The 27,385-nt window shown below is 45.3% G+C and overlaps 2 protein-coding genes across 4 annotated transcripts in view; both read right to left on the reverse strand.

Annotated features, from left to right (window-relative positions):
• The window catches only part of VAPB (VAMP associated protein B and C), a 59,348-nt gene extending 49,812 nt beyond the window's left edge, over window positions 1-9,536 (reverse strand). The window contains exon 1 of one of the 2 annotated variants that reach the window (XM_054723800.1): window positions 9,249-9,536. In XM_054723800.1, the coding sequence (XP_054579775.1) occupies window positions 9,249-9,306 (58 nt within the window). In that variant the 5' untranslated portion in view covers window positions 9,307-9,536. The remainder of the gene's footprint in view (window positions 1-9,248) is intronic. The other variant, XM_008141210.3, reaches the window with a different exon arrangement.
• Window positions 9,537-14,234: 4,698 nt separating this feature from the next.
• The window catches only part of RAB22A (RAB22A, member RAS oncogene family), a 67,179-nt gene continuing 54,028 nt past the window's right edge, over window positions 14,235-27,385 (reverse strand). The window contains exon 6 of one of the 2 annotated variants that reach the window (XM_054723802.1): window positions 14,235-14,501. In XM_054723802.1, coding sequence (XP_054579777.1) covers window positions 14,368-14,501 — 134 coding nt within the window. In that variant the 3' untranslated portion in view covers window positions 14,235-14,367. The remainder of the gene's footprint in view (window positions 14,502-27,385) is intronic. The other variant, XM_054723801.1, reaches the window with a different exon arrangement.

A 27,385-nucleotide genomic window follows, 5' to 3' on the forward strand; every position in this document is an offset into this window, starting at 1 on the left:
GGATCAAGTTATACTACAAAGCCATTGTAATCTCAATAGCCTGGTACTGGCACAAGAACAGGCATATTAGATCAATGGAACAGAACAGAGAACCCAGAAATCCACCCAGGCCATTACACTCAATTATTATTTGACAAAGGAGGCAAGAGCATACAATGGAGTCAAGACAGTTTCTTCAATAAATGGTGTTGGGGAAATTGGACAGACATATGCAAAAAAAAAAAAAAAAGAAAGAAAGAAACTAGACCACCAACTTACATCACACACAAGAATAAACTCAAAATGGCTAAAAGACTTAAATATAAGTCATGAAACCATAAAAATCTTAAAAGAAACCATAGGCAGCGTAATCTCAGATATCTCACATAGCAATATGCTTACAGATGCATTGCCTAGGGCAGTGGTCGGCAAACTCATTAGTCAACAGAGCCAAATATCAACAGTACAATGATTGAAATTTATTTTGAGAGCCAAATTTTTTAAACTTAAACTTCTTCTAACGCCACTTCTTCAAAATAGACTCGCCCAGGCCGTGGTATTTTGTGGAAGAGCCACTCTCAAGGGGCCAAAGAGCCACATGTGGCTCGCAAGCCAGTTTGCCAACCACGGTGCTAGGGCAAAGAAAACTAAGAAGAAAATAAACAAATGGGACTAAATCAAAATAAAAAGCTTCTGCACAGCAAAAGAAACCATCAACAAAACAAAAAGAGAGCACACTGCATGGAAGAACATATTTTGCAATGAAACATCTGATAAAGCGTTAATATCCAAAATATATAAGGAACTCAGACAACCTAACAAAAGTAAGACAAACAATCCAATTTAAAAATGGGCAAAAGACCTAAATAGACATTTCTCCAAAGTGGACATACAGATGGTCAAGAGACATGTGAAGAAATGCTCAAGGTCACTGATCATCAGAGAGATGCAAATTAAAACGACAATAAAGTATCACCTCACACCTGTCAGAGTGGCTACCACCAACAAACAAAGAAATGACAAGGGCTGGCAAGGATGTGGAGAAAAGGGAACCCTGCATTCCCACCAGTACACTGCTGGTGGGAATGCAGACTGGTGCAGCCATTATGGAAAACAGTATGAAGTTTCCTCAAAAAATTAAATATGGATCTGCCATTCGACCCAGTGATCCCATGTCTAGGAATATATCCTAAGAAATCCGAGACAACAATCAGAAAGAATGTATGCACCCCTATGTTAATAGCAGCAAAATATACAATAGCTAAGACCTGGAAACAGCCCAAATGCCCATCAGTAGATGAGTGGATAAAAAAAGCTGTGGTACATTTATACCATGGAATACTATGCAGCAGTAAAAAAGAAGAATCTCTTACCCTTTGAGACAGCATGGAGAGTCCTGGAGAGTATTATGCTAAGTGAAATAAGCCAGTCATAGAAAGAGAAGTATCACATGATCTCACTTATATGTGGAATCTAATGAACAAAATAGATCCAGAGACACAGACTATAGAATCTCAGAGGGAGGGTGCGTGGATGGGTGGGTAGAGAAGAACCTGTATGCATATATATATAACCCATGGACACAAAGATTAGAATGGTGAAGGCCTGTGTTGGGGTGGGAGGCAGGGTCTGACTAGAAGGGGTCAATGGGGGGAATATGGGGAACATATGTAATACTTTCAACAATAAAGATTTAATTTTTTTAAAAAGTGCAAACCTGAAACATTCCCACTGGATACATCTATTATGCACACAATCATTATATCCAGGCATGTCTCTAAAACCCTCTCCAATTGGACTCATGTGCTTGGTTGTCATTTTGGGGGGAATGACTTCCCAAAGTAGATCTCAGACAGAATAAAACAGCACTTTTTATTATTCACCTTGAGTTTCTCTCTTTCAACATTTGAGAAATCTCTAGCTATATAGTCACTCACCCTTACTTGTTTCTCTTTCTAAAGTAGTAGCCTGTCAATAGCATGCAGGCACAATCCTGCTTGTGAAGTTTAAGGTGGCACCTATAAAGATAATTTATTTTAGACATTCTTATCTTACTTAGTATCCTCTCAAATTTCTTTAACTTCCTCACTTTACAATCTGCAAACCTGTGAAATCTCTACACACAAGTTTCACCTGACCTTCCAAACTAAGTAGCAGAACTGCAAATCACTCAAAAGCTAATGTTTTCTAAATACACAAAATCATTAAATACCATCAAAATCCTATCTAATAAAAGGGTAATATGCAAATTGACCATCACTCTAACACACAAGATGGCCACCCCCATGTGGACACAAGATGGCCAACAGGGGAGGGCAGTTGTGGGCGATCAGGCCAGCAGGGGAGGGCATCTGGGAGAGACCAGGCCTGCAAGGGAGGGCAGTTGGGGGCAATTAGGCCTGCAGGGGAGGGCAGTTAGGGGTGACCGGGCTAGCAGAGGAGGGCAGCTGGGGGAGACCAGTCCAGCAGGGGAGGGCAGTTGGGAGGGACCAGGCCTGCAGGGGAGGGCAGTTGGGGGGTACAAGGCCTGCAGGGGAGGGCAGTTGGGGGGACCCAGGCCTACAGGGGAGGGCAGTTGGGACCAGGCCTGCAGGGGAGGACAGTTGGAGGGGACCAGGCCTGCAGGGGAGGGCAGTTGGGGGTGACCAGGCCAGCAGGGGAGGGCAGTTAGAGGTGACCGGGCCAGCAGGGGATGGCAGTTAGGGGCGACCAGGCCTGCAAGGGAGGGCAGTTAGGGGCGACCAGGCTGGCAAGGGAGGGCAGTTAGGGGTGACTGGGCCAGCAGCGGAGGGCAGTTGGGGGCAACCAGGCCTGCAGGGGAGGGCAGTTAGGGGCAACCAGGCTGGCAGTGGAGGGCAGTTAGTGGTGACCAGACCAGCAGGGGAGGGCAGTTAGGGGCAATCAGCTGGCAGGGGAGCAGTTAGGCTTTGATCAGGCTGGCAGGGGAGTGGTTAGGGCAGTGATGGGCAACCTTTTGAGCTTGGTGTGTCAAACTTCGCCAAAAAACTGAGCATAACTCGGATAGTGTGTCACTTTGAGGAAAAAACTAACTCCAAGACTCTAGTCGCAAATGTTTCATCCTCAGGAGCAGCAAATGTTTCATCCTCGGCATGCGGCCGCGTGTCATCAGAAATGGCTACGCGTATCAGTGCTGACACGCGTGTCATAGGTTCGCCATCACTGGGTTAGGGGGTAATCAGGCTGGCAGGCAGAAGCAGTTAGGGGCAATCAGGCAGGTAAGGCAGGCGAGCAGTTGGGAGCCAGCAGTCCTAGATTGTGAGAGGGATGTCCGACTGCCTGTTTAGGCCCGATCCCACCGGATTGAACCTAAGGGTAGTATTCGACTGATAACCATTATAGTTTACTCCCTTGACTGATAACCATTATAGTTTACTCCCACCAGGATTGGGCCTAAACAGGCAGTCAGGCATCCCTCAAGGGGTCCCAGATTGGAGACGGTGCAGGCTGGGCTGAGGGACACACACCCTGGCCCCGTGCACAAATTTTGTGCACCAGGCCTCTAGTCTGATATAAAAAATGAATACTCACAAGGCCCCAAGCCATTCAAATCTGGCTAAACGGTCCAAGGATCCATTCCACTATCTTCAAGTGGAATTCAAAAGACACAAACAACAGTTTCAATCTACCTATCTCCAAAAATATTTATACATAACCCCTTATTTACAATGGTTCCACTTAGGATTTTTCAACTTTAGGATGGTGTGAAAGTGACACATATTCAGTAAAAACTGAATTTTGAATTTTGATCTTTTCCCAGTCTAGCGATATGCAATACGATATTCTCTCATGATGCTGGGCAGTAAGGTGATTCTGGCGAACTGTAGGCTAATGTTAAGTATTCAGAGCACATTAAGGTGGGCTAAACTAAGCTATGATGTTCGTTAGGTTACAAGTATTCAATGTATTTTCTACCTACAATAATTATAACTTAACAATAGGTTTATCGGGATGTAACCCCATCGTAAGTTGAGGAGAGTCTATATTTCCCTAACGCCCCTTCCTAAATAAGCTAAGGTTGTCAGAGCTTGTTGAAATGCCAACTGTATACTAATTGAGATAAGTTACTGGTGTCAGTAAGAATGTATGCCCACCAGCAACTCTCTAGGTGTCTAGATAGGTATGCACACAAATATACAAACCAAAAGTCTGATCGAACACATTCCTTGACACAGATGAAGAGAAGCATTAACCTACTAGTCAAAAATTGACAATAACTCTTCTGAAAGGATGAAGGAAAACTCTAGGAAGCTATTTCTATAGTGCTATTGTTTTGTGCCATTAATGCTAAAACATTATAAAAGAATACCCTTCAAGATTTTCCCTATAGGACTATGCAATATTCTGAACGATTTTTTTCCATGCAAGGGAGAACCCTAAAGCAAATTAAGACATTGCTTCTAGACATCAACAGTTTCTGCTAAAATAACACATTTGTCAGTTGAAAAACAGGTATTCTAGAGATATTACTTGCCACGCTTTTTAAAAAATAATCTTAAAATGACCATCAACTTCAGTAACTTTGTTGTCTTAACAAAGGTCTTTACATAACTCCTGTTTTTATAAAGCCAGCAGTCCAGGTAGTCTGTCAAGTAAAAACTTCAAAGACTCCACATACCCACTGAGCAAGGGCCAAGCAATCCTGGCTATGCTATGCTGATAACAGCCTAAAAGGGGCCTAAAATGATAGAAAACGACAAAGTAAGCCTGGAAACCATAATGCAACTTTGTTTTTAACACAATGCCCAGTGCAAAATCACTGTGCAAAGGCTTTTATTTTATTTTATTAAAGACACTATGGCATGCTCTGTCCTGACTAATGGAACTCAGCACTCTTCGTGTTCCTCTTTCTTGTCATCTTGCTGAAAGCTGTGCTCATTTGTTCCAAATCATAGCCATCTTTCAGATGGCAAATTTTTCAAATACATATGGGGGATGTATGAGGCAATCTTGGAGATAATTCCTTATGTAAAAATTCAAGTTTCAGGTTCTAAAAATTGAACCTAAGGGTAGTATTTGACTGATAACCATTATAGTATACTCCCTTGACTCCTCCCCTAATTTTCAACTACTTAATGGTAATTTTGTAGAGTCAAAATTCTCAGTATTTTGCCTTCAGCATTGGAAGGAAAGATGCTAGATAATTTTAATAAATAAAAGATAGTGATAATAATATCTAAGAGTTCATCTCTTTAATAAGAATCAATTCAGACTAATTATTTTAATCAATTCCACTTGGATACAAAACTACCAGGTCATTATGAAGGTAACTGATGCATGTTACAACTACACACATCAAGGAACTAGCACCACTCCCCAAATATAAGCATAGAGCCTAGAACTAACCTTTTACCCCCTTCCCCCACTAAAAAGAGTTAACTGTGAAGAAAAGTAAGTAAGTGGTTAAAAGAAAGTTAACTTTTAGTTCTTTTTTCTCCCAGGAACAAAAACTCAGAAATAATATAATCTATGGAGATTTAAGTTTGACTAAACCTTAGTAAATTAAATGCCCTTGCTTCTCATGAGCAAGCTGGTTAATAATTAAATAAATGAAGGTAATCTTCATTTATTCAGGATGGGTTTAAACCACTACCGTAAAGAATCTTAAGCACACTGCTGACATTTTGTTGTGCTGTAAAACACAGTCTGCTCCATGCAATCATAAAATGTTAAGGAAATCGGTGCTATACTAAAGCTAAAGAATTAATGCTGTACTTAGCATCTGAAAGATAATTACTGCATTCAACTGACTATATCTACAGGGTTTTATATGTTTTTGCTCCCTAAACAATGTTAAATTACACATTAACTTAAGGGGGTGAACTAATGATTCCAAGCATGCTTTCCTTATACAAAAGACAGTATCCCCAACCTATCTGCCATACTATTTCCTCCCCAAAGTAGTAGTCAATCACACAAATCCTTCAGTGACATCCCACCTGATAGCTATACAGACCAACAGCGCAACCATCTGAGACTTCCTGAATGCCACTAGCTGAGCTTCAGAATAAGGCAAAAGTAAAGTAGGTTCATGGCAGATTTAAACCTTAACTTGCCAGCTCATAAGGATGGTTAACAGACCATTTTCACATGACAGTATCATGGGGGGTGGAGGTGGGGAGTGGAGGAGGGATGTGCTAGGATGTGAAGAGGGATTAAGAGTCTTGGACAATGACCGAAACAATGTAAGACACTATTTGCCACGAATGGAATCTGATGGAAGAGGGAGAGAACAGAGAAAGAAGAGATTACAAAGTGACTAATTAAGAAAACTCTCTTCGACAATGCAAAGAACACGTTTCACAGGTTTACAAAAACCTTTAACTCTTTCAGAAAGAGTCACCAGTCCAAAAGAGCTTCTATTTCACCCTGGGTAATGTCATGGTGTCATGCTTCTTTCAGGAGGCCAGCAGTCTTTCTTCTTCTAATACTGAACACAATGCAACATGGCAGAACAAGGTCATGTAGGTCTGTGTTCTTTCTTCTTCCATAATATCCTTAACTCAACATCATCATACAAAATGCCCAAGATCAACTGGAACCCAATATAATCCCATATCATCTTAGACTGCACTTAAAAGGTGATTAATTTTTTTCTTTAGATGACAGGCATTTTAATTATTACCTTCTTAAGCTAAGTTAGTTTGATTCATTGAAGTGAACGACCCAAAGTCAGAGTCATCACCCTGAGTTAACTTGGAAGAGACCAGTTAGTTCTCATCCTGAAATGACCTTCTATACAGCAAGCCAAGGTATTGAGCTTCTATTCTAATTTCATTGTTTTAGTGATCAGCTTAAAACAAACAAACTTCATAAAGTGGTTTGTTTACACATGACTGCAGATGCCTCTTCTGAAGTCATGAATCAACAGCCTTCAACAACTGGACACCTCGACTTCTCTTGGACCATTTCCAAGCCAAAATACCCAGTGACTTTGGCCATCATTACTTTGGCCAAACAGTTCACTCTTCTCCACCATACCTTTTAAACAAAAAAGCTGAAGTGATAAAATCAGTTGTCTAAACACAACCACCAATCTCTGTATAATATTGTACATTTACAAAGCCAGTGAAAAACCATAGTATCACTCCTTTTAACAATAACAAAAATTTCTACAGGAGGCAAGGTAGATTATGAGCACCATCCTTATCACTTGGGAATGACCCCAAGCTTTGAGGAGGGAATGGCCAGCCATGGTCAATACAGGGGGTGGAGGGAAGAGGTTGAGGTTGCAGGGCATCAATAAAAGAAGGATCAGCTAAGGAGAAGCATCACAATATGACCTCGTACAATATCTGCATCTGTATACAGAAGGCCTTAGAAGATCTGACCCCTATCTACTAGCCAGCTTCTTCTCCTACTTTGCCTCATGACTCCAACAAATGCCTCTTGACTATCATTCAGAACTACCGGTGGCATCCCAAAGGAGTCCAGGCAGCTCAGCGTTTACATTCAATTTCCCTTACCTGACAAGTTCCCCTCCCATTTCTTCTTTTAGCTGCTCCCAATTGACCTTTAAACTCAGCTCAACTAATACCTCTTTCAAGAGTTGACCTCCTTATTGCTCTCAAAGCACTATGGATTGATTACTTATGTTATTGCACTAGCCTGGCTGATTCCATCATTTGTCTCCTTCCCTAGACGTAAGTTCTAGAGTGGGGATTGAGGGACAATGGGAACATACTTGTGATGGGACTCATCCTCTGCTACTACCTGACATATGGAGCAGGCATCAGGAAATGTCTGTGGACTAAATGAATGAATGTGCCAATTCCCAAGAGGAGCCACACGAGACTTCCAGGGTAGAAAACTTCAGACAACTCAAGTCTGACTTTGCACATTCACTTCAGCAGCCTGGCTCCTCCAGGTGATGGGAACATCGGATAAGTTAAAGTACTGTCATGGAATAATGATCCTTGTTAGGTTTTGTGGTGCGTTTTCTTGTTTTTGTTTTTCTAATTTTCATTTTAAATGGAAAAACCTTTGGTTCTTTACACATTTGGAGTCACTCTGAATTGTTAACCGAGGAGGCGATGTGACAACCACAGTGCAGAGTATTTCCCAGGGGTCAGACAACATGTTTGTTAACAGTGTGAGATCTGAAGTGTGGGTTCAAATGTGCCATTTGCCAACTGGGTATCTGGCCAGTATTCAGTCCACAATTATCTACTGAGCCATGTACCGTGGGCCAAGTGCTGGCGATATAGTGGTGACCTCGCTGTTCAATCACTTTATTTCCTTCACAGCATGTACCCCCTCTGAAATCTTCTCATTCGCTGGTTTGTCTCCCTGCATTATAAAGCAAGCTCTGAGAGCAGGGAACTTATCTGTCTGGTTCAATCGTTGTCTCTCCAGTGCCAAGCACAGGGCTACTACAGTTACTCAACCCAAGTGAAGAAGGAACCAGTAAATCAGATGAGGTCCCTGTTGCCTCACGGCGCTTATCTTTTCGTGGAGAACGTAGGGAGAAAAAGAAACATAAAAACTATAAAGGTTCACACTGGGAAGGGCACGGCGGCACACTAAACTTCCTCTGGCTCCCGCTCCAGGCAGTCCTGGGGAGAAAAAGGATGTGCCCACCCTGGCAGCTCCCCACAGCTGCATGGACAGGAGCAATGGGCCTGAGGAGACAGCACAGGAAAGCGGGGCCATGTCCCACCAGACTCCTGCGGCGGTTCCTTTCATTCATGTGTTTGACAGGTTGGGCTCCCATTATGTGCTGGGCACGCAGCAGAGAAAGACCAAATCCTGCCCTCATGGAGCTTCCCTTCTCCTGTGGAAACACGGCGCACAAGGCGGTGGTAAGGGCCAGGCTGACCAGAGGGCAGCGACGTGACAGGGAACTCTGGCGGGTAGCTGCTCAGAGTACGCCCATCTGGGGAGGTGACCTCTGACCTAAGACCTGGAGAGGTCAACCCTGCGGAGGGTAGGCAAAGCTTGTCAGCAAGGCTTACAATCCAGAGTCCCGCCAACTAGACGGCAAAGTTAAAATGGCAACTGTGCAGAGTGGCTGGAGGGAGAGGAGAGCGGCACCGTCCCCCCCCCCCCTCCCCAGCCCCCAAGCGCCAGGACGCCTCGGACCCTCAGCCTCGGGGGGGGGGGGGAGGGGGGCGGGGGAGGGCCGCGGGGCGAACGCGCCGTCGGGCGGGAGCGGGGGCCGACGTCACCGCCAGGTCGTCCGGTCCCTCCGGGGCCGGGGCGCGGGGCGCCGGGCCTAGCCCGCGGCAGAAGATAGCCGGCCTCCGGCTTACCTCGGAATTTGAGCTCGTGCTGCGGCTCGAGGCTCAGGACCTGCTCCACCTTCGCCATGTTCCTCGGCGGCGGGGCACCTCTGGCGGGGAGACCCCTGAGAGGTCACCTGAGGCGGGGGACGTTAATGCTGCGCCCCCTTTAAATTCGAAAGGGGGGGCCGGCCGGGGGTCGTTGCGGAGTGCGCGCGGAGGGAGGGGCGGCCTACGCGGTACAAGCTTAGGGGGCGGAGGGCGAGGGCGAGGCCACGGTGCCCAGCGAGCGCACGGCACACACGTAGCGACGCACGCAGCGACGCACGAACGCACGCACGCGCGCAGTAGTCTGGCTGGCTCTGACTTGTTCGCGATTGGGCGGCGGGAAGCTGCGCTCCCGGAACTGCTCCCGGCGCAGTGCGCAGGCGCGGCATTGGACTAGGGAGCCGGGCGGCCAGAAGGCAGGGGGCGGGGCGGGGCGTGGCGCAGGACCGAGCTAGGGGCGTGTCCGGACGCAGACAAATGAGGAGTGTCCCCGCGGAGATTGTTTTTTCAGGGCCCCTGGGGACCAGCAGTTGTGTTGAATGCTTTTTACTCGATAATAACAATTAAGAACAATAAAATTCCACTTTCCCTCTGCTTATGTAGTGCCAGGCACTGTTAGAGACTTTGAATAATAATGAAAGTACTATTTATTATCATTATAAACATGTTTATGGGTGAATGAATGTGTGCTAGACACTGTGATGTTTGAAAAGCACTAAGTATAAATAGTTGCCAATTATTGCTTGTTTATTTTGTGCCACTTCTGCTGAACGCTTTTGATAACAGCAACAGCTAAAATAAAAGCTGTGCTACTTGGCATGTTTACTATGTAACAAGCACTGTGCTGAATCCTTTACTAAGAGATGCAGCAAATATTTAGAAATGCAATGATCAGAAAAGTTGACCTGGTTCCTGCCCTCTCACTAGAATCCATTGGAGAAAGAGCCTTTGAATAAATAACCACCCAAATAAGTTACAAGATTAAAAACTACTGGGACCTTGATCCGCTTGGCCTTGAACACTACCTCATTATTGCCATCTAAATATTACTTCATTATATAAGTTTTACCACATAAAATAGGTGTTAATAGTCTCCTAAATATCTTAAATGAAACAAACACAACAAATAGCTAACAATGTTGACTCTACATGGCTGGCACACGTTTCTCTCTACTGTTCTTCCCACTTTTCTGTATATTTGAAATTTTTCATAATAAAAAAGTGGTTGTTGTTAGGCCTAGCTGGGTTAGCTCAGGGGATAGAGTGTCGGCCTGCAGACTCCTGGGTTCGATTCCAGTCACAGGCCCAGGTCCAGGTTTCCAGCTTGATCCCCAGTGTGGGGCGTGCAGGAGGTAGCCAATCAATGATTCCCTCTCATCATTGATGTTTCTCTCTCTCCCTCTCCCTTCCTCTCTGAAGTCAGTAAATATATATATACTAGAGGCCCGTTGCACGAAATTCGTGCACGGAGTGGGGGATGTCCCTCAGCCCAGTCTGTACCCTCTCCAATCTGGGACCCCTCGAGGGATGTCGGACTGCCCGTTTAGGCCCGATCCCAGTGGGAACGGGCAGTCAGACATCCCTCTCACAATCCAGGACTGCTGGCTCCCAACTGCTTGCCTGCCTGCCTTCCTGATTGCCCCTAACTGCTTCTGCCTGTCAGCCTGATCACCCCCTAACCACTCCCCTGCCAGCCTGATTGATGCCTAACTGCTCCCCTGGCAGCCTGTTTGCCCCCAACTTCCCTCCACTGCCGGCCCAGTCACCTCTAACTGCCCTCCCCTGCAGGGTTGATCGCCTCCAATTGCCCTCCCTTGCAGGCCGGTGCCTCCCAACTGCCCTCCCCTGTTGGCCATCTTGTGGTGGCCATCTTGTGTCCACATGGGGACAGGATCTTTGACCACATGAGGGAAGCCATGTTGTATGTTGGAGTGATGGTCAAACTGCATATTACTCTTTTATTAGATAGGATAGAGGCCTGGTGCAGGAGTGGGGGCCAGCTGGTTTTCCCTGAAGGGTGTCCCTGATCAGGGTGGGGGTTCCCTTGGGGCATGGGGCGGCCTGAGCAAGGGGCCTGTGGTGGTTTGCAGGCCAGCCATGCCCCCTGGTGACCCAAACGAGGCCCTGGTATCTGGAATTTATTTACCTTCTACAATTGAAACTTTGTAGCCTGGAGTGAAGCCAAGCTTCCTGCATGCTCCACGGCCGGCAGCCATTTCTGTTTGGGTTAATTCACCTTCTATAATTAAAACTTTGTAGCCTTAAGTGGAGGCCTGGGCCCAGCCAGGGTGTGGGGAAAGCTTTGCTTTCTCTGTTGCCACGGGCAATCCTGGCCTGGTCTCTCCAGCTCCGTGGCTGCCGCCATTCTGTTTGAATTTGTTTACCTTCTATAATTGAAACTTTGTAGCTTGAGTGGAGGTTTAGGCCTGCAACGGCTCACAGAAAGCTTGGCTGCCTTTGTTACCAGGGAAACATTGCTCTCTGTGGCTGTAGCCATCTTGGTTGGGTTTATTTGCATACTCGCCCTGATTGACTGGTGGGCGTGGCTTGGGCATAGCGAAGGTACGGTCAATTTGCATATTACTCTATTATTCGGTAGGATATTTTTAAACTGGTTGTTTTAAGGTAATCTTTGTCTTTTAACTAGATCATTTGGTCCATTTATACTTACTATATTTACTGATATATCTGATTTATTTCTATCATCTTATTTTGTGCTTCCTATTTGTCATGCCCCCCCTTTTTTTCTTTTCCCACCCCTTTCTTGTTTTCTTTAGGGCTGGTTTTTTCCCCCATTCCATTTTTCTTCCTCATTTATATACTCTATTTCTATTGTTTTAGTAATTACCCTAGAAATTTTGACATGGATACTTACAAAGTCAGTTTTTAAAATATTTTTACTTTGCTTTCTTAAAATATAAGGACTTTGGGATACTTTAATTACCCATCCTCTCAATTATATGCTTTAATCATAGTGTATTTTAAGTTTAATCTTTTCCTTTTCCACCCCATGAGTAATTACTAAATTGTTTTAAACAGTCAATGTTACTTTAGACTCAAACACAGTTACCAATTTCTTTGCCCATCTTTTCTTCTTGCATCTCAGAACTTACAGCTAGAATAATTTTCCTTGTTCCTGAAGTGCACCCTTTAGATTCTATTTCAGTGAGGGCTTGTTGGAACAATTCGAGCAATGATAATAAATAATATAGTTTTGAATTATTACCAAAAGTAGAAAATAAATATCCATGAGTCCATACTGATATAAATAAATGATTGAATAAATACATAACTAGAAAAGATAAAATAATTCCAAATAATATACCTTAGCCATTCCTCCCTCAAGAAGGTGGTACATAACTCCCCTTAAATAAGGATTATACTTAGTGACTTTCTTCCAAAGAGTACAGTCTGGAAAGTAGAAAAATAACTTTGTAAGGAGAGACTTGGCAAATAGTACCTCAGCAAGGTGGTCATAGGTCACATTGAGATTACAGATCCTGTTGTGATGTGATGAGAAGGGCATTTCACCTCTTGGTATTCTACTTCTCCACCCACCCCCAATCCCACAATCCCACTCTAATTATAGGGAAAACTTCAGGAAAACCCAAACTGAAGGACATCCTACAAAACGCCTGAGGAGGACTCCTCAAATGTCAAGGTCATCTAAAACAAGGAAAGTTTGAGAAACTCACAGTCCAGAGACCCAAAGACTAGATGTCATGTGGAGTCCTGAATGGGGTCTTGGAACAGAAAAAGGGCATCAGGGAAATACCAAGAAAATCTGTATAAAATATGTTCTTTAGTTAAAAATAGCATATTAATATACTAGAGGCCCGGTGCACAAAATTCATGCACAGGAGTGGGGGGGGGGGTCCCTCAGCCCGGCCTGCACTCTCTCCAATCCGAGACCCCTTGGGACTGCTGGCTCCTAACTGCTCACCTGCCTGCTGGCCTGATCCCCCTAACTGCTCTCCCCTGCCAGCCTGATCCCCCTAACTACTCTCCCCTGCCAGCCTGATCCCCCTAACTGCTCTCCCCTGTAAGCCTGATCCTCCTAACTACTCTCCCCTGCCTGTCTGATCGCCTCTAACCACCTCTGCCTCAGCCCTGCCACCATGGCTTTGTCCGGAAAGACATCCGGAATGTCGTCTGGAAGATGTTCAGTCTAATTAGCATATTACTCTTTTATTAGTATAGATGAAGATTGTGATTCATTAGTTGTGACAAATGTACTAATGTGAGACATTAAAAGTAGGGGAAACTCCCTTTACTATCTTTGCAACTTTTCTGTAACTCCCAAACTATTCTAAATTAGAAGTTCATGTAAAATATTTTTATTGGCTTTTCAACCTCCTATATTGGTGTTCTCTGTAGTGCAAACTGTCTCTGGCTCTCAACCCCTTTGATAACCAGAGTATGCAATGCTCAACCACCGCGAGGAAATGGATGGCTTTGTGGAATTTGTGTCATCATCTCACCCCATTTCTGGCTTTGGAATGCCACCACCCCTGGCTAACCAAATCCCACCCATCCTTCATGGCCTCAATCACTCACTCACTCCTTCTCTCATTCATATACTTATCCAAGCAGAATCACTGCCTGAGCATCCTGCAGTGGATGCATTTAGCCTGAGCTACAAAGAATCTCACTGTCTAGTTGAGGAAAAAAAAATCACCAAAATGAATACAATCTGTGATAAATGCTAAAATAGATGAAAAGAAAGCTATGAAGAGACAATGAACATTACTCTCAGGGCTGGGAGAAAACTTAAAAGCTCCGAGGTATTAGAGAATAGTCTTGTAAAAACAGTAAGAAAGATTTTGCTAGACAGAAAGAGAAGGAAGGGTTCTCCAAGTGGAGGAACAGCATATGCAAAGGCCCTGGGGTACATGGCCTTCCAGGGCCTGTTTGAGGAAAGGCAAGGAGTAAAAATAGTTTCTCAAATTTATTTAGTTTCTGCTCTGTATCAGGCAGTATATTAGCATAGGTATCAGTTTCCTGTGGTGCTATAACAAATGACCACAAAATCCATCAAGTTACAGTTTTGGGGATTAGAAATCCAAAACTGGGTTTTACAAGGCTAAAATCTATCTGCGTCCTATCTGGAGGCTCCTTGTCCTTTGCTTCTGGAGATTGGCCATATTCCTTGGCTTATGGCCCCTTTCTCTGTCTTCAAAGCCAGCTTCTTCAATCTTCTCTCTCGGATCTGTTTCCATCGTACTGAGTGTGGACCTGTGGGCCAGGTACTGTGGTAAGTGCTTTGTTTCTGTTAATTTATTTAATCCTCACAATACCCAGGTGGATCACTTATTCCTCACTTTACAGATGAGGAAACCAAGGCCCTGAGAAGTGTAGCCAGCAAGGATGGGGGATGAAGGGTCTCCTGTTATGCTAGAGAGTCTAGAGTTTCTCCTTCGATACCCTTGGCTATCCCAATGTTGTTATACAGAGAAGTAACATGATCAACTACTATGTATTTTTAAAATTATTTTGTTGTTTGTTTTTAAATATAAAAGTTATAATATATTGTTTTTAAATAAAAATATCTTGCAATAATTTGAGGTTTACAGAGAAGCTGCAAAAGTTGTGCAGAGTTCCATCTGCCACCTCACACAGTTACCCCGAGGTGATGGTTTGACTTCACTTTACATGACTGTGGTAGCAACACCGAAATGTTATAATTAACTAAACCCAGACTGTTTTGGTTGTCACACTTTCCCCACTAATGTCGTCTTCCCATTCTAGGATCCAGTCCAGGACATCACATTGCGTTTTGCAAACTCATTTTTCACAGAGATTCTTGGGCAGCAGACTGGAGGATGGACTGGTAACAACAGCTGAGCCAGCAATGACCGAGTGCCACGTGCCAGGCAGTTCTGGCAGCCTCATAGGTATCACTCACATTCCCACCACCGCAAGGTGGTAACATTATTGTCTCTGGTTCACACAGGAGGAAAGGGGCACAGGAGGTTTAGAAACTTACCTATGAAGAGTTAGAAAGGAGATGGAGAATAAGGACTTGGATGAAACAGACCACAGGGACAGGGTAGGGGCACATTTCTCAGAAGTGGGGCCCATAGTGAGGATGTAGAGGACACCCTGGAGAATCCCAGTGGCTCTGCCACAGGCCCTTTGCACTCACTATTCCCTCTCCTGCATTGCCCTTCCCTTGGCTGCCTCTACAATGTCACCATCATTGGACAACTTCTTGGAATGCCTGCTGCATGTCAGGCACCGTCCTAGGTGCTGGGGTGTATGAAGGCTGCTTCCAGGTGGTGGGGGCACACGAGGTACATCCACACAGGCGGAAACAAACCTCGGGAGAGGGGTTCTATGAAAAGGTGACTGTGAATGGGTGTGAGCTGAGCTGGACGCTGTTCCGGAAGGCTTCCCTGATGCCAGTGTCCAACCCCAGCTTCCACGTCAGTCAGTTTCCTTCCCCACACCTGGCCAACGTGGAATTACTTATTTGTTTATTTATCTGTTGTCTGTCTCTCCATTCGGAAGCAAATTTAGTGAGTGATCCATCCCTGATTTAAAACCCCACCTCCAGTGGATAGAGCGTTGGCCTGCGGACCAAAGGGTCCTAGGTTCGATTCCAGTTGAGGGCACGTACCACGGTTGCAGGCTCCTTCCTGGCCCTGGTTGTGGTTCATGCAGGAGGCAACCAATGGATGGATGTGTTTCTCTCACATTGATATTTCTCTCTGTCTTTCCCTCTCTCTAAAAATCAATGAAAAAATATCCTCGGGTGAAGATTTAAAAAAACAAAACAAAATAAAAACAACCCTACCTCCAGCACCTAGCAAGTGCTTGAAGCACCACAGTTAATAGAGGAGAACTGAATAGTGAAGAAGGGAGGGAAGGAAGGAAGGAAGGAAGGAAGGAAGGAAGGAAGGAAGGAAGGAAGGAAGGAAGGAAGGAAGGAAAGAAGGAAAGGAGGAAGGGAGGAAGGGAGGAAGGAAGGGAAGGGAAGGGAAGGGAAGGGAAGGGAAGGGAAGGGAAGGGAAGGGAAGAAAGGGAGGGAGACCCAGGGTCACCTGGCCTTGAAGATTCAGGACTAGCTTATATACAAGACTTTTTAAAAACCCAAGCAGACATAGCAGTTCAGAATCAGACTGGATGGGGGTTGGGGAGGTCATAGAATCAGACCTACACCACAAACAGGGGTGCAGTCCTATGGCCTAAACCTTGCCCGGAGAGGGGGCCCCTCCAGTCTCAGGCAGGAGAACTTGGGAGGGGCTGCTTGCTCAGTTGAGGGTTTCAGTGAATGAGGTGGATGTTGGGAGGTTTGGGGGGCTGGATAAGAAGACTTTCCCCTTCTCCCCAGAAGCAAGTTTTCTCCACACCCTGATCTCTCTCAGTTCTTTAGTCCTGAAGGTGGATTCCTGGTCCCCATCTCTGTACCTGGCACCAATATCAATAAATGTTTGATGCGTGAAGTAATGTAATGAAGAATTTGAGGAGTGGTATGGGGGAGATCCTTAGGACTCTTCCCCAAGCATCCAGAAGGCCACATTTGCATACAAATAATGGATATTCTAATTACAAATCATTGGTATTGATTTATTAGGCAGATCCCCAAAGGATCTCTAGAAGATAATTAGATTCCAAGCTCCTTAGCGGTAAGGCAGGCATATTTGCCTCAATGTTCCCCCAGGGCAGTGGGAAGCAGAGCTCTGAGTAAATGTTTGGTGAGTGTGTGTGGGAGTTTACAGGGTCCCCACAGATCTTCCCAGTGTATTGGGATGGGGGTGGGGGACAGGGATACATGTGTGTGTGGGTAAAATCTGTACACCTCTTTTCCCCAAGCCCTAGTGCTTTTCCACTGTATGACCTTGGCCTTCATTCATGGAGGTGTGCACTGGCTGAGCCTGGGGACCAAGACACAAAAGACACGCAGCCCCCTCTATCCCTGTTCAGCCAGGAGACAAAGCAAAGCAAGGTGGCGTGCAGTGGCCCCACCCGGGAGAGTCTGGGGGCAAGGGCTGTTAGCGCTCTCCTCATCACCTCCATCAGCATCTCCCCAAGCCACCGAAATTAAATGACATAGTAATTAAAAGCTAAAAAAATGAAATCAGAAACTTTGCTATTTCATTGATCTAATTAAAAAAACTGGCTTGCTTTGCGAATGCAGCGTTGAGTCCTCCCACCTCCACTGTCTTTCTGACCCTTTGGCCACTGCCAGGGCCCTCTAAGAGAGATTCCGCAGCAGCCTCCAGTCCTCGGGGTCAGAAGAGGAGGTGTCCCTGCCACCTGACCTCGGAGCTCAGAGGCTGACACAGGGAGGAGTGGGGAGGGAGAGGTATGACAGGTGGAGGCGGTTTAAAATTTCCCCATTTCCATTTTCCTGCGCCCCACTCCCAGGAACACTTAGGGCCACAGATTCTCAAGTGACTGTCATCACGTTGCTTTTCTATCTGGGGAAAAACAAAAACAAACCATTACACGATGTAGATTATACTAGGCAAAGCAAAAGCTGTGTTCTCACAAAATCCAAACTGTTGCCATGGGCCCCATTGCTTCCTGCTGGTGCTGTCTGGCCTCCCTGTGACCTGGGAGTGAGGGTGAATGAACATCTGTTGGCACGGGCACCCTCAAGCCCAAGCAAGGCCCCAGGCCACACCTGACCCAGTTGGGGTTCCACTGCAGCAGGGGGGAGGGAGGGAGACAAAAGGAGGGAGGGGGACGGGAGGAGGCAAGCTCACCTGGGGAAGTGACGCAGGGTTGGGGGAGGAAGAGGGGCTTTGCTCCTGGTTAGATGCTGCCAGATGGAGGTAACTGTATGATGGGGTGGCTAGAAAGGGAGGGCAGACTCCAGCCAGCCTAACTCTCCTTCAGATCAGCCGGGAGGCAGGATGTCGGATCCACTGGGGGGATGTGGGCAATGCTCTTTTTGGTCTGGGCTCAGAATGGTAACAGAGGGGTCTTGTGTCTTTACCCACCATAGTCACGGAGTGGCCATGTGTCCTGTGGAACTGCTTATGTTCAGGGAGAGAGACCACCAGGCCAGCTGTGAGTGCCAGGCCAGCACATGGCTGTCGGGGCCTGATTTTCTCCTTCTCAATAATGGTGCCTCAGTTTCCTTATCCGTAAGGTGGGGAATAATGAAGGTTTCTACCTCTCAGGTTCGGGGAGGATTCAATGAGTAAACACAAGTTAAGTTCATCCCATAGTGTAATCATGGGTTCATCCTACAGTGAAACGCCCCTCACCCCAAACACAGCACATGCAGGAACAGAGCCTTCGGTGGTAACCCAGTCATGGCATCCCACCTCCCAGATCTTTAAATGTTTTAAATCAAAGCAAATGATTCTTAAATTGTAGCAATTAGAAAAAGGAACATTGAGTGAATGCCTTCTGTTATTTCCTCCTGTGGGAAAGGCATCACAAAAGTACAGTCCTTATCTCTCAGAAGATGAGCTCCCTAATGGGGTCGTAATTTATTTGTGCTGTGATAATGCGTGCTATCTAAGAGGAGTCCTAAAACCCTCCCTGGTTTTTTCTTTTTATTTATTTTTCTGAGTCCAAGATGGCGGGCTTTGCAGTGGAGGAATATGTGAACATTCCACAGTGCGAATAATAAATGATGATGGATCAGCTTCCCCAAGCTGGTACCTGGAAGGGAGGGGGCGACACTAATCTCTGGGTGGCGGTCAGCTGCAGGCCTGTCTGCCCTGCAGGCACCCGCCTCTTCAGCTGTCCTGTCCTTCCCTTTCCGCCCCTGCTCAACCCCCTCTGATCCTGTGATTCTCCTGCAGCCAGAGCTACAAGGAACCTTTTGTCTCTTTCTCATTTGGCTTTGCAATTTAAGTAATTTGTCTTCTCTTCATTTTGTATTTTGTGGGTAATCACAGGCATGTGTGGGTGTGTTTTTTAAACTACAGCGTTATGGAAAATAAAGGCAAACTTTTATACTTTTATGCTGTAATAGACAAACAATGAAGAAATCCCTCACGGACCTATGGGGAAAATAGTGGGCCCTCAATGTGCGTGATTGTGCCACGGGCAGTCAGATGCTAGGGCTAATCATGGGATTTAAGTATTTATCATTGGTGTGATTAACAATATTGATTTATATAGCTTGACTACTTGTCTCCATCAGCTATTCATAGCAGCCCCGTAAAATCTGCACCGTTATCATTTAGCAACTAAAATCACACCCCCACTGGCAGAGGAGGCAGCCAAAGGTTGAGCATAGCCACTGAGTCAGCAAACTACATGTCTTCTGGCTGGACTTGAAGTCCCCTTTGAGAAATGAGCCCCGAGTCATCATTTCAGAGACTATCCCAAGTAACCACAATGTCAGTCCACTCTGGAAACGCGCTCTTGAAGATTTCCGGGTCACACAACCCTGCGCTCCATCTCAGTCCAGTTCAGGCCAAGGAGCCTTTCCTGGTTGGCCACGGGCCTCTTCTTCCCCCAGGGGCGGCTGAGCTGGTTTGGGAAGGGAGGGGTAACCTGATCCCCACAATCAGCACCTCCACTTGGAGTACTCTAAACTTCAAACTCGCTGTCTTTCCAGCATCCCCATGTCATCAGCAGGCCATTTATAAAAACTGCCCCTTGGCCACCATGCTCCCATCTCCTATTACATTTGGGAGGCTAGTTTGGGGAGAAGAAATTTGAGAACAACCCCACAGGGACCCTGCTTCTCTAACATGGGGCTATCCCATTGGAAATATGAAATGTAAAAATAAATTCAAGCATAACATTTCCGGTGGGGTATTTTATGATCCAAGGGCCCGGTTGTTAACTGGTTCAGAGTGAAAAATCTCCCTGTTGACAAAGTGCCCCCCTCCCGCTCCCCCCCATCACCATTGCCATAGTGTCTACTTGTTTTTTTGTGAGTTTTTTTTTTTTCATTTTGAAAACAACAATAAACAATGATGTGTTCTCATTTCTATGCAAAGAAGACATGGCCTGACCCCCTGGCTGGAGCAGCTGATTGAAATGCTAATGTTAATGATAGTATACCTCAGCGAGGTTTCTGTGCCCACGCTGTGCATTAACCTTGCATTTCCATCATTCATAACCTGACACTTTTCTTCTAAAAAATGCCCTTTCTCTAATAGACTGGAGCCTTTGTAGCTTTCCCACAAAATTCTCCACATCATTTATGTAACAGAGGCCTGAAGGTAACATGCACACTGAATATTAAATACAGAGAATTCTGATTCTCTGATTGTCCTGCTTTCCGCCCCTTTAACAGTGATATCTGTGGTTGTATCACCTTTACACAAATTTCTTAAAAAGTGGTCTTTGCATTCTTATGTTGTTTCTTGGAAGATATTCAAAGGTTGTGCTGAAAATAAAAAATTGAAATGATCCGAGGTCCAATGAAAATCATATTTAACAAAATGATGCATTCTGACAAGCCGTGTCTGTTGTCCTGCTTCTCTGTCTTGCAACCTCCAGCAGTGGTCTCCAAAAGGGATGCTTTCATACCCATGATGGGTACATTCTAGAAGGCTGACCAACCAACATTTCCAGTAGAGAATCATATTTTCAGCTAGCTTTATTACAAGCCAAACAACTAAACATTTTAAAAGGCTCTGCATTTTATTTTGTATTTTACCATCTTAATGCAAATCTTGTTAAGTCCGAATTGGAAAAAAAAAATCTGCCATAAAATTAAGGTTGCTTAGAAACCTGGGTCTATAGTTTATATGCTCTGAGGCAGTGGTCGGCAAACTCATTAATCAACAGAGCCAAATATCAACAGTACGATTGAAATTTATTTTGAGAGCCAAATTTTTTAAACTTAAACTTCTTCTAACGCCACTTTTTCAAAATAGACTTGCCCAGGCCGTGGTATTTTGTGGAAGAGCCGCACTCAAGGGGCCAAAGAGCCGCATGTGGCTCCTCGCGAGCCGCAGTTTGCCGACCACGGCTCTAAGGCAAGCAGATGGTGGCTTGAAGGAAAATAAAGCAAAGTTGTTTCATGTGTGCATTTAAAATACCCGTTTGTGCTAATTTGTTTCTTCCTTTGGGCATAGAGTCATTCTGTTTCTTAGGATCTATAAATTAGACTGGCTTTTGCCATAGTGTTATTTTGACAGGCTATAATTAATATTCTCCTTTATAACATACATAGGGTGCCCCCCAAAATGTATACACACTTTAATAGCTGATAACTCACTTAATTTTCACTCCTTTTCAGGTTTAACTGATTTGAAATAATGGGTGAAGCCAGACTAAGCTTTGGACAAAGAAAATTTATCCTAAAGTGCCACTAGACTTTTTTTTTTTTTATGGGAATCCTATATAATAAAAGCCCAGCGACCGAACGGCGGAATGAACAGCACGACCGGTCAACCAGTTGTTAAATGCACACTGACCACCAGGGGGGCAGATGCTAAACGCAGGAGCTGGTGGTCAGTGTGCTATCACAGTGGGAGCGCTGCGTGGCTGATGGGGATGAGTGGCTGCTCCTGTGTGAACCCCGGGCCTATGGGCAGGAACCCGGGCTGTGATCATTACCTCCTCGCCCCAGGCTCCTCCTCCTCACTCCCTGCTGCCTCCTCTGGACGCCTGCAGGCTGCACACCTGCCGCCGGGCTCACAGAGCTGACCACAGAGGCTGGGAGGCGGGTTCCTGGCCGCCGTGGGACTGAGGCCTACTCTGCCGCCTCTCAGTGCTATTGTCCCTGGGCCCTGCCCCGACTGGGTCCCCTGGAGAGGCAAGTGCTCCGGCTCCACAGAAGATGCTGGACCAGTGAGCGGCTGCTCAGAGGGCGGGTCCATAGCCACTGGGCTGACTGGGATGAGTGGCGCTCCCACAGCAGGCTGATCCCCGCAGGCCACGCCCCCCACCAGTGCACGAATCCCGTGCACCGGGCCTCTAGTACATAAAAGATAAAGTTGCTGAAACCGGTGTGGCTCAGTGGATAGAGCGTCAGCCTGCGGACTCAAGGGTCCCAGGTTCGATTCCGGTCAAGGGCATGTGCCTTGGTTGCGGGCACATCCCCAGTAGGGGGTGTGCAAGAGGCAGCTGATCGATGTTTCTCTCTCATCGATGTTTCTAACTGTCTATCCCTCTCTCTTCCTCTCTGTAAAAAATCAATAAAATATATTAAAAAAAAATAAAAAAAATAAAAGATAAAGTTTATGGTACAAAACTGGCAACAGTCGATGAATTGAGGGCACATAAGTACCGAAATGATTCTTGATGTTTGCAGTTCCATTGCTTTGCATTATCAGCAATGCCTGAACCAAAACAGTCATCGTTTGAAAATAGGCATTGACAAAAAAATTATTCATTTCTGTATTCTTTTAAATTGAAAATAAATTGTATGTTAATAAACGCTGACTTTACAATCATTCAAAGTGTGTACACATTTTTTGGGAGACCCTGAATTTATTTATACTCCCCCTTCTAAGAGGATTTAGGACAGCTTGAAAAAATATGTGTCAAATATGAAAATGAAATTTAAAAGTATAGAAATACATATAAAACAGGAAGTGAAAAATGGTGGTAGTTATGTCATTCAAGCCCTTCTCCTCAGAGAAAGCACTGCTAACGTCTTGGAGCACACGTTTCCAGATTCAGAAGGCATGCACCTGTGCAGGTGCACCGTTTGTCCGGTTAGATGGAGTCGCACTCTGCACACATTCTGAAGCGTGGCCTCCTTTTCTCATTTAGCTGTATGCTGGGCACAGCCGGCCATGTAATGTGTTTGCAGCTGTTCAGGTTCCTTTTCCAAAAGTTGTAAACAAGGACGTACTGCCTGTGCTCAGCCAGGCGGTTTGTTTGCAACTCTCCGGCCTGGCACCTCCGGCTCGATGACTGTCGCTGTGGATCACGGGGAGGGTCCTGTCCAGAGCGAAGGTGCTCCACCCGCCCGCCCACCGCAAAGGGTTTTAGGTGAGGGTTCCTCCCCTTCACGGTCACCAACAGGCCAAAGGCGAGTTCATTGCTGCTTGGATGGGCATTCGTGTGCTTTAGACTTTTATTTATTAATTTATTTATTTATTTATTTATTTATTTAATTTGCCAATTTTCCTTTTTATTTATTTATTTATTTATTTTTTAAAAATTTCTTTATTGATTAAGGTGTCACATATTTGTCCTCATACCCCATTCCCATCCCACACCCCTCCCCACGGATGCCCCAACCCCCTGTTGAACTTAACCGTTGGATAGGCTCATATGCATGCACACAAGTCCTTTGGTTGATCTCTCCCCCCTCCCCCCAACCTCCCCTATCCTCCCTCTGAGGCCCGATAGTCCGATCGATGCCTCCTTGTTTCTGGTTCTGTTCTTGTTCCTCAGTCTATGTTGTTCATCATTTCCTCTAGATGAACGAGATCATGTGTCACTAGAGATATACTTATAAGAACTGAATGTGAGACGAGCAATAATAGTTATGCTGACAGGCAAATGAATCAATCTGTAGTGAGTTTCTTTCTGGACCAACAGTTCTTTAGAGACCCAATTTCAATGTCCACCAGTTCCTTATGTGTACATGTCAGCACTGACCCCTCAGCTCTGGATGGTGGACAAAAGGTGGTAACGGAGCTCCGACTCCCTCTGGTTTGGTCTCGGCCGGACTCAGGGGCACGGCTTCACCCGGACTCAGGTGAACGTGGCCTCACCCAGACCTGGGGGCGCGTGGCCTCTCCCAGACCCAGGGGCACGTGGCCTCACCAGGACCTAGGTGCGCGAGGCCTCACCCAGATCCAGGGACACATGGCCTCACCCAGACCCGGGGGCGCGTGGCCTCTCCCAGACCCAGGGGCACGTGGCCTCACCCGGAGCTAGGTGCGCGAGGCCTCACCCAGACCCGGGACCCAGCCTCACCCGGATCCAGGGACACATGGCCTCACCCGGACCCAGGGGTGTGTGGCCTCTCCCAGACCCAGGGGCGCGTGGCCTCACCCGGACCTAGGTGCTCGAGGCCTCACCCGGATCCAGGGACACATGGCCTCACCTGGACCCGGGGGCGCATCCGTGTGCTTTAGACTTTTATTTATTAATTTACTGCATTTTCTTTTTCGGGAATTGCCTTTTTATGTAATGGGTCTTTTTATTTTCCTTTTGAAGGCTCTTCTTTTTGCTTTGTAGACATTCTCAGTAGACTGGAGACAGGAACCTATTCCGCTATCAATGTAGCAAAAACGTTTTCCCCAGTGTTTGGTTCACCTTTCAACTTTGTTTATAGCTTTCTCTGATCTTTCTGATCAAGTAGCCTGATGGAGGGCTGAGGGCCGTGGCTGTGCACCAGCCCTGCAACCTTCTCCTCCATCTCCTCCCTCCCCCCCACACAGCTCCAGCTATGGGTGTGGGTACTATATGCAACAACAGAAGAGAGGTACCATATTTTCCGGCGTCTAAGACGACTTTTTAACCCAGGAAAATCTTCTATATGCCCAGTCGTCTTACATGCCGGAAAATACGGTACTAAGAAATATACTCCCTTTCAGGCACAATTTAAAAGCCCTGCAGAAAAACATCCATCTAATAGGAAAATGAAAATCCCACTAAAAGATACCATTGCAAAAAAAAAAATAAAAATCAATAAATAAAAATTTCTAAATTATGAAAAAAAAAGAAAAGAAGATACACCTGCCAGCATGGCTGAAATGGAGTACCAGGTGTTGGTAAGGATGCCAAGCAACTGGGCATCTTGTTATATTGCTATGCCACTTTAGAAAACTGTTATCTACTAAAGCAAAAACCAACCAACCAACCTACAGATACAGTACTCTCCTATGACCCAGTAATTCCACTCCCAGGTATATGTCCAATAGAAATCTGTATTTGGGCGCCAAAGAATGTTTGTTGTGGTACATTCATAACAGCAAAAATCTGGAGATAATGCCATGCCTATCAACTTAGAATGGCTATTAGTGGAATACTACATAGCAGTGAGAATGAGCGCAAATACTATATGCCATGTTGAATGAAGCCCAGCCCTAGAGTACATAACCTATGATTCCATACAGTGACTATGTCAAGTTCAAAACTAATCTGTGGTGTTAGAAAACAGGATAGTGATGGGAAGGGGACACAGGAAAGGGCTTCTGGGATGTTGTTGATGTTCCGTTTTTCGACATGAGGGGTGGTTGTGTGGATATAAAAATGTATTGAGGTGGACACAAGATGTATGGCATTTTCTGTACATAATTCAAAAATTGCAAAAAACAAGTAAAATACCAAAATCATAACAAATAGTTATTTTAACTGAATCAACTGTGGGTTAGCAGGGAGATAGCTTTTAAAAACTAATAATATGTGCTTCCTCTTTATCCGTGCTGTGCTAAAATGCCGGTTATATAGGTATCTTGCCAAAGTATGGAACTGCATGGGTATGCTCTCTTATCTTCCCACTTTACAGGTAAAGGTAAGGAAACTCAGAGAGGCCAAGGTCTCTGTCTAGAACTGCACAGTCTAGAAAGGGGCCAGGCTGAGACTCACACCCAAGCCTGTCTGCCTCAAGTCCTCTCTGGGTCTCTCAACACAACCACAAAATATAGACAGATGTGCTCCTATGTAAGAGGGATCTCACAGAGAACACGAGTGTGTGATGTACCTCTGCAGGCAGTGAGTGGCCCTGGGGGATTCCAGAGTTAAAGTCAACACCAGAATGTAAATTTATTGGCTCCTTTGATGAAATCCCCCAATAATAGATGATGGCCTAAAGCTTTTCTCCCAAGAACCAAGCAAGGCACCTCACTGTTCCTTACCTGGAAGGAAGCAGAATTTCCTCCGACACTGCAGGCTGCCAGCACCACGCCCCATATAACTATGGAAGCAGGCAAGGACGTGAAGGGGGAGAGGGGTTGTATACGAAGATGCAGGACGCTGGGCGGCTAAATCAGTACATACGCTTAGCTTGCTGCTCACCACACGCCAGAACTATCAGAGTTCTGCTACTTCGGTTTTCAAACATAATTTTAAAGGGACTTCAAAATATTGGATTAAGAAAAATGTGTGATGTATACTATTACAAAGAGAAACCATTTGAAAGGCAAACGCATATATTTATAAACATAGCATTTTATTAAGAAAATGTTTACAACCTTCTTACAACAAATTTTGTTGTGATTTAGCACGTTATCCTCTATAAAAGTTGATGATATAATATTCAAGCTAAAACAATATAGTTTAAAAGTATGCCAAATCAACCACCATCTGCAAACTATCTATCACTGGCTAAGTAAAAACAGAAAAATCTTACAACAAAAATCCAAAGATCTAGTTTCCTTGTGTCAGCATCTACAAACAGCACAGATATCATATGGTTTACCTATAGACTCAGGTCCAGCCCAAGGTTAAGACTGCAAAAATAAAGTCTTTAAACATCCATATAAGCTTGGCAAGCCATCATTACAATAGTTCATCACAGGTAATCAAGCAATGCGTCATGCAGGGAAGCCACGGCTATACATCTGGGCTGCTTATAGTGCTACCAAGCGGCCTAAACTGGAAGCAAATTCATTTTATTTTTTTCGTAATAGATGTTATTATAAAAGGCACAAGTATCTTACTCCTTGCATCAGGTCTTAAAAAGGCATGACATTCTTAGGAGAAATAAGAATTGCTGGTATGAGGGCTTAGCTTTTAAAAAATTTAATGTCTAGGCTCACTTCCACACTCCATATCTGCTTCCCTTCAAGATTGGACTTGGATTGTCACATCCGTTGACAATACTCTATTACACACTAAGCGAAGTTCTGACACTCACACTATCTCATCACCAGTGCTAGAAAACATTTTGTCACTCAAGTCATGTTGCCACTTAAGTTAGTGCTGCCCACTGCCTCTCTCAAAATATGGGAGTTCTTCACCTAAAATTAGCCTTGTTTTCTGACGGCACTGTTTGTGTCTCGTCTCTCTTGTTGGACGTGGAGAGCAAGCCCTACAGTGCTTGTGGGAGGTAGCACAGGACTGTCGTGTGCACTAAGGAGGTGGATGGTGCCCTGTGACTTTAAGGGACAGCCCACTGCAAAATGAGAAGAGAAATAAGGTAAGAAGTCCGCTTCGATCACAGAGAAGGCAAGACATCAATTCTTAAGAAGGTCAGAGGCATGATTGACAACTACGTGAGTGACTCATAAAGTGAGATGATAGAAAGACGGAGCTCGAGGAGAGTGAAAAAGAAAATCTTTCCC

The sequence above is a fragment of the Eptesicus fuscus genome, chromosome 12 (genome assembly GCF_027574615.1).
Source record: "Eptesicus fuscus isolate TK198812 chromosome 12, DD_ASM_mEF_20220401, whole genome shotgun sequence".
Lineage (NCBI taxonomy): Eukaryota > Metazoa > Chordata > Mammalia > Chiroptera > Vespertilionidae > Eptesicus > Eptesicus fuscus.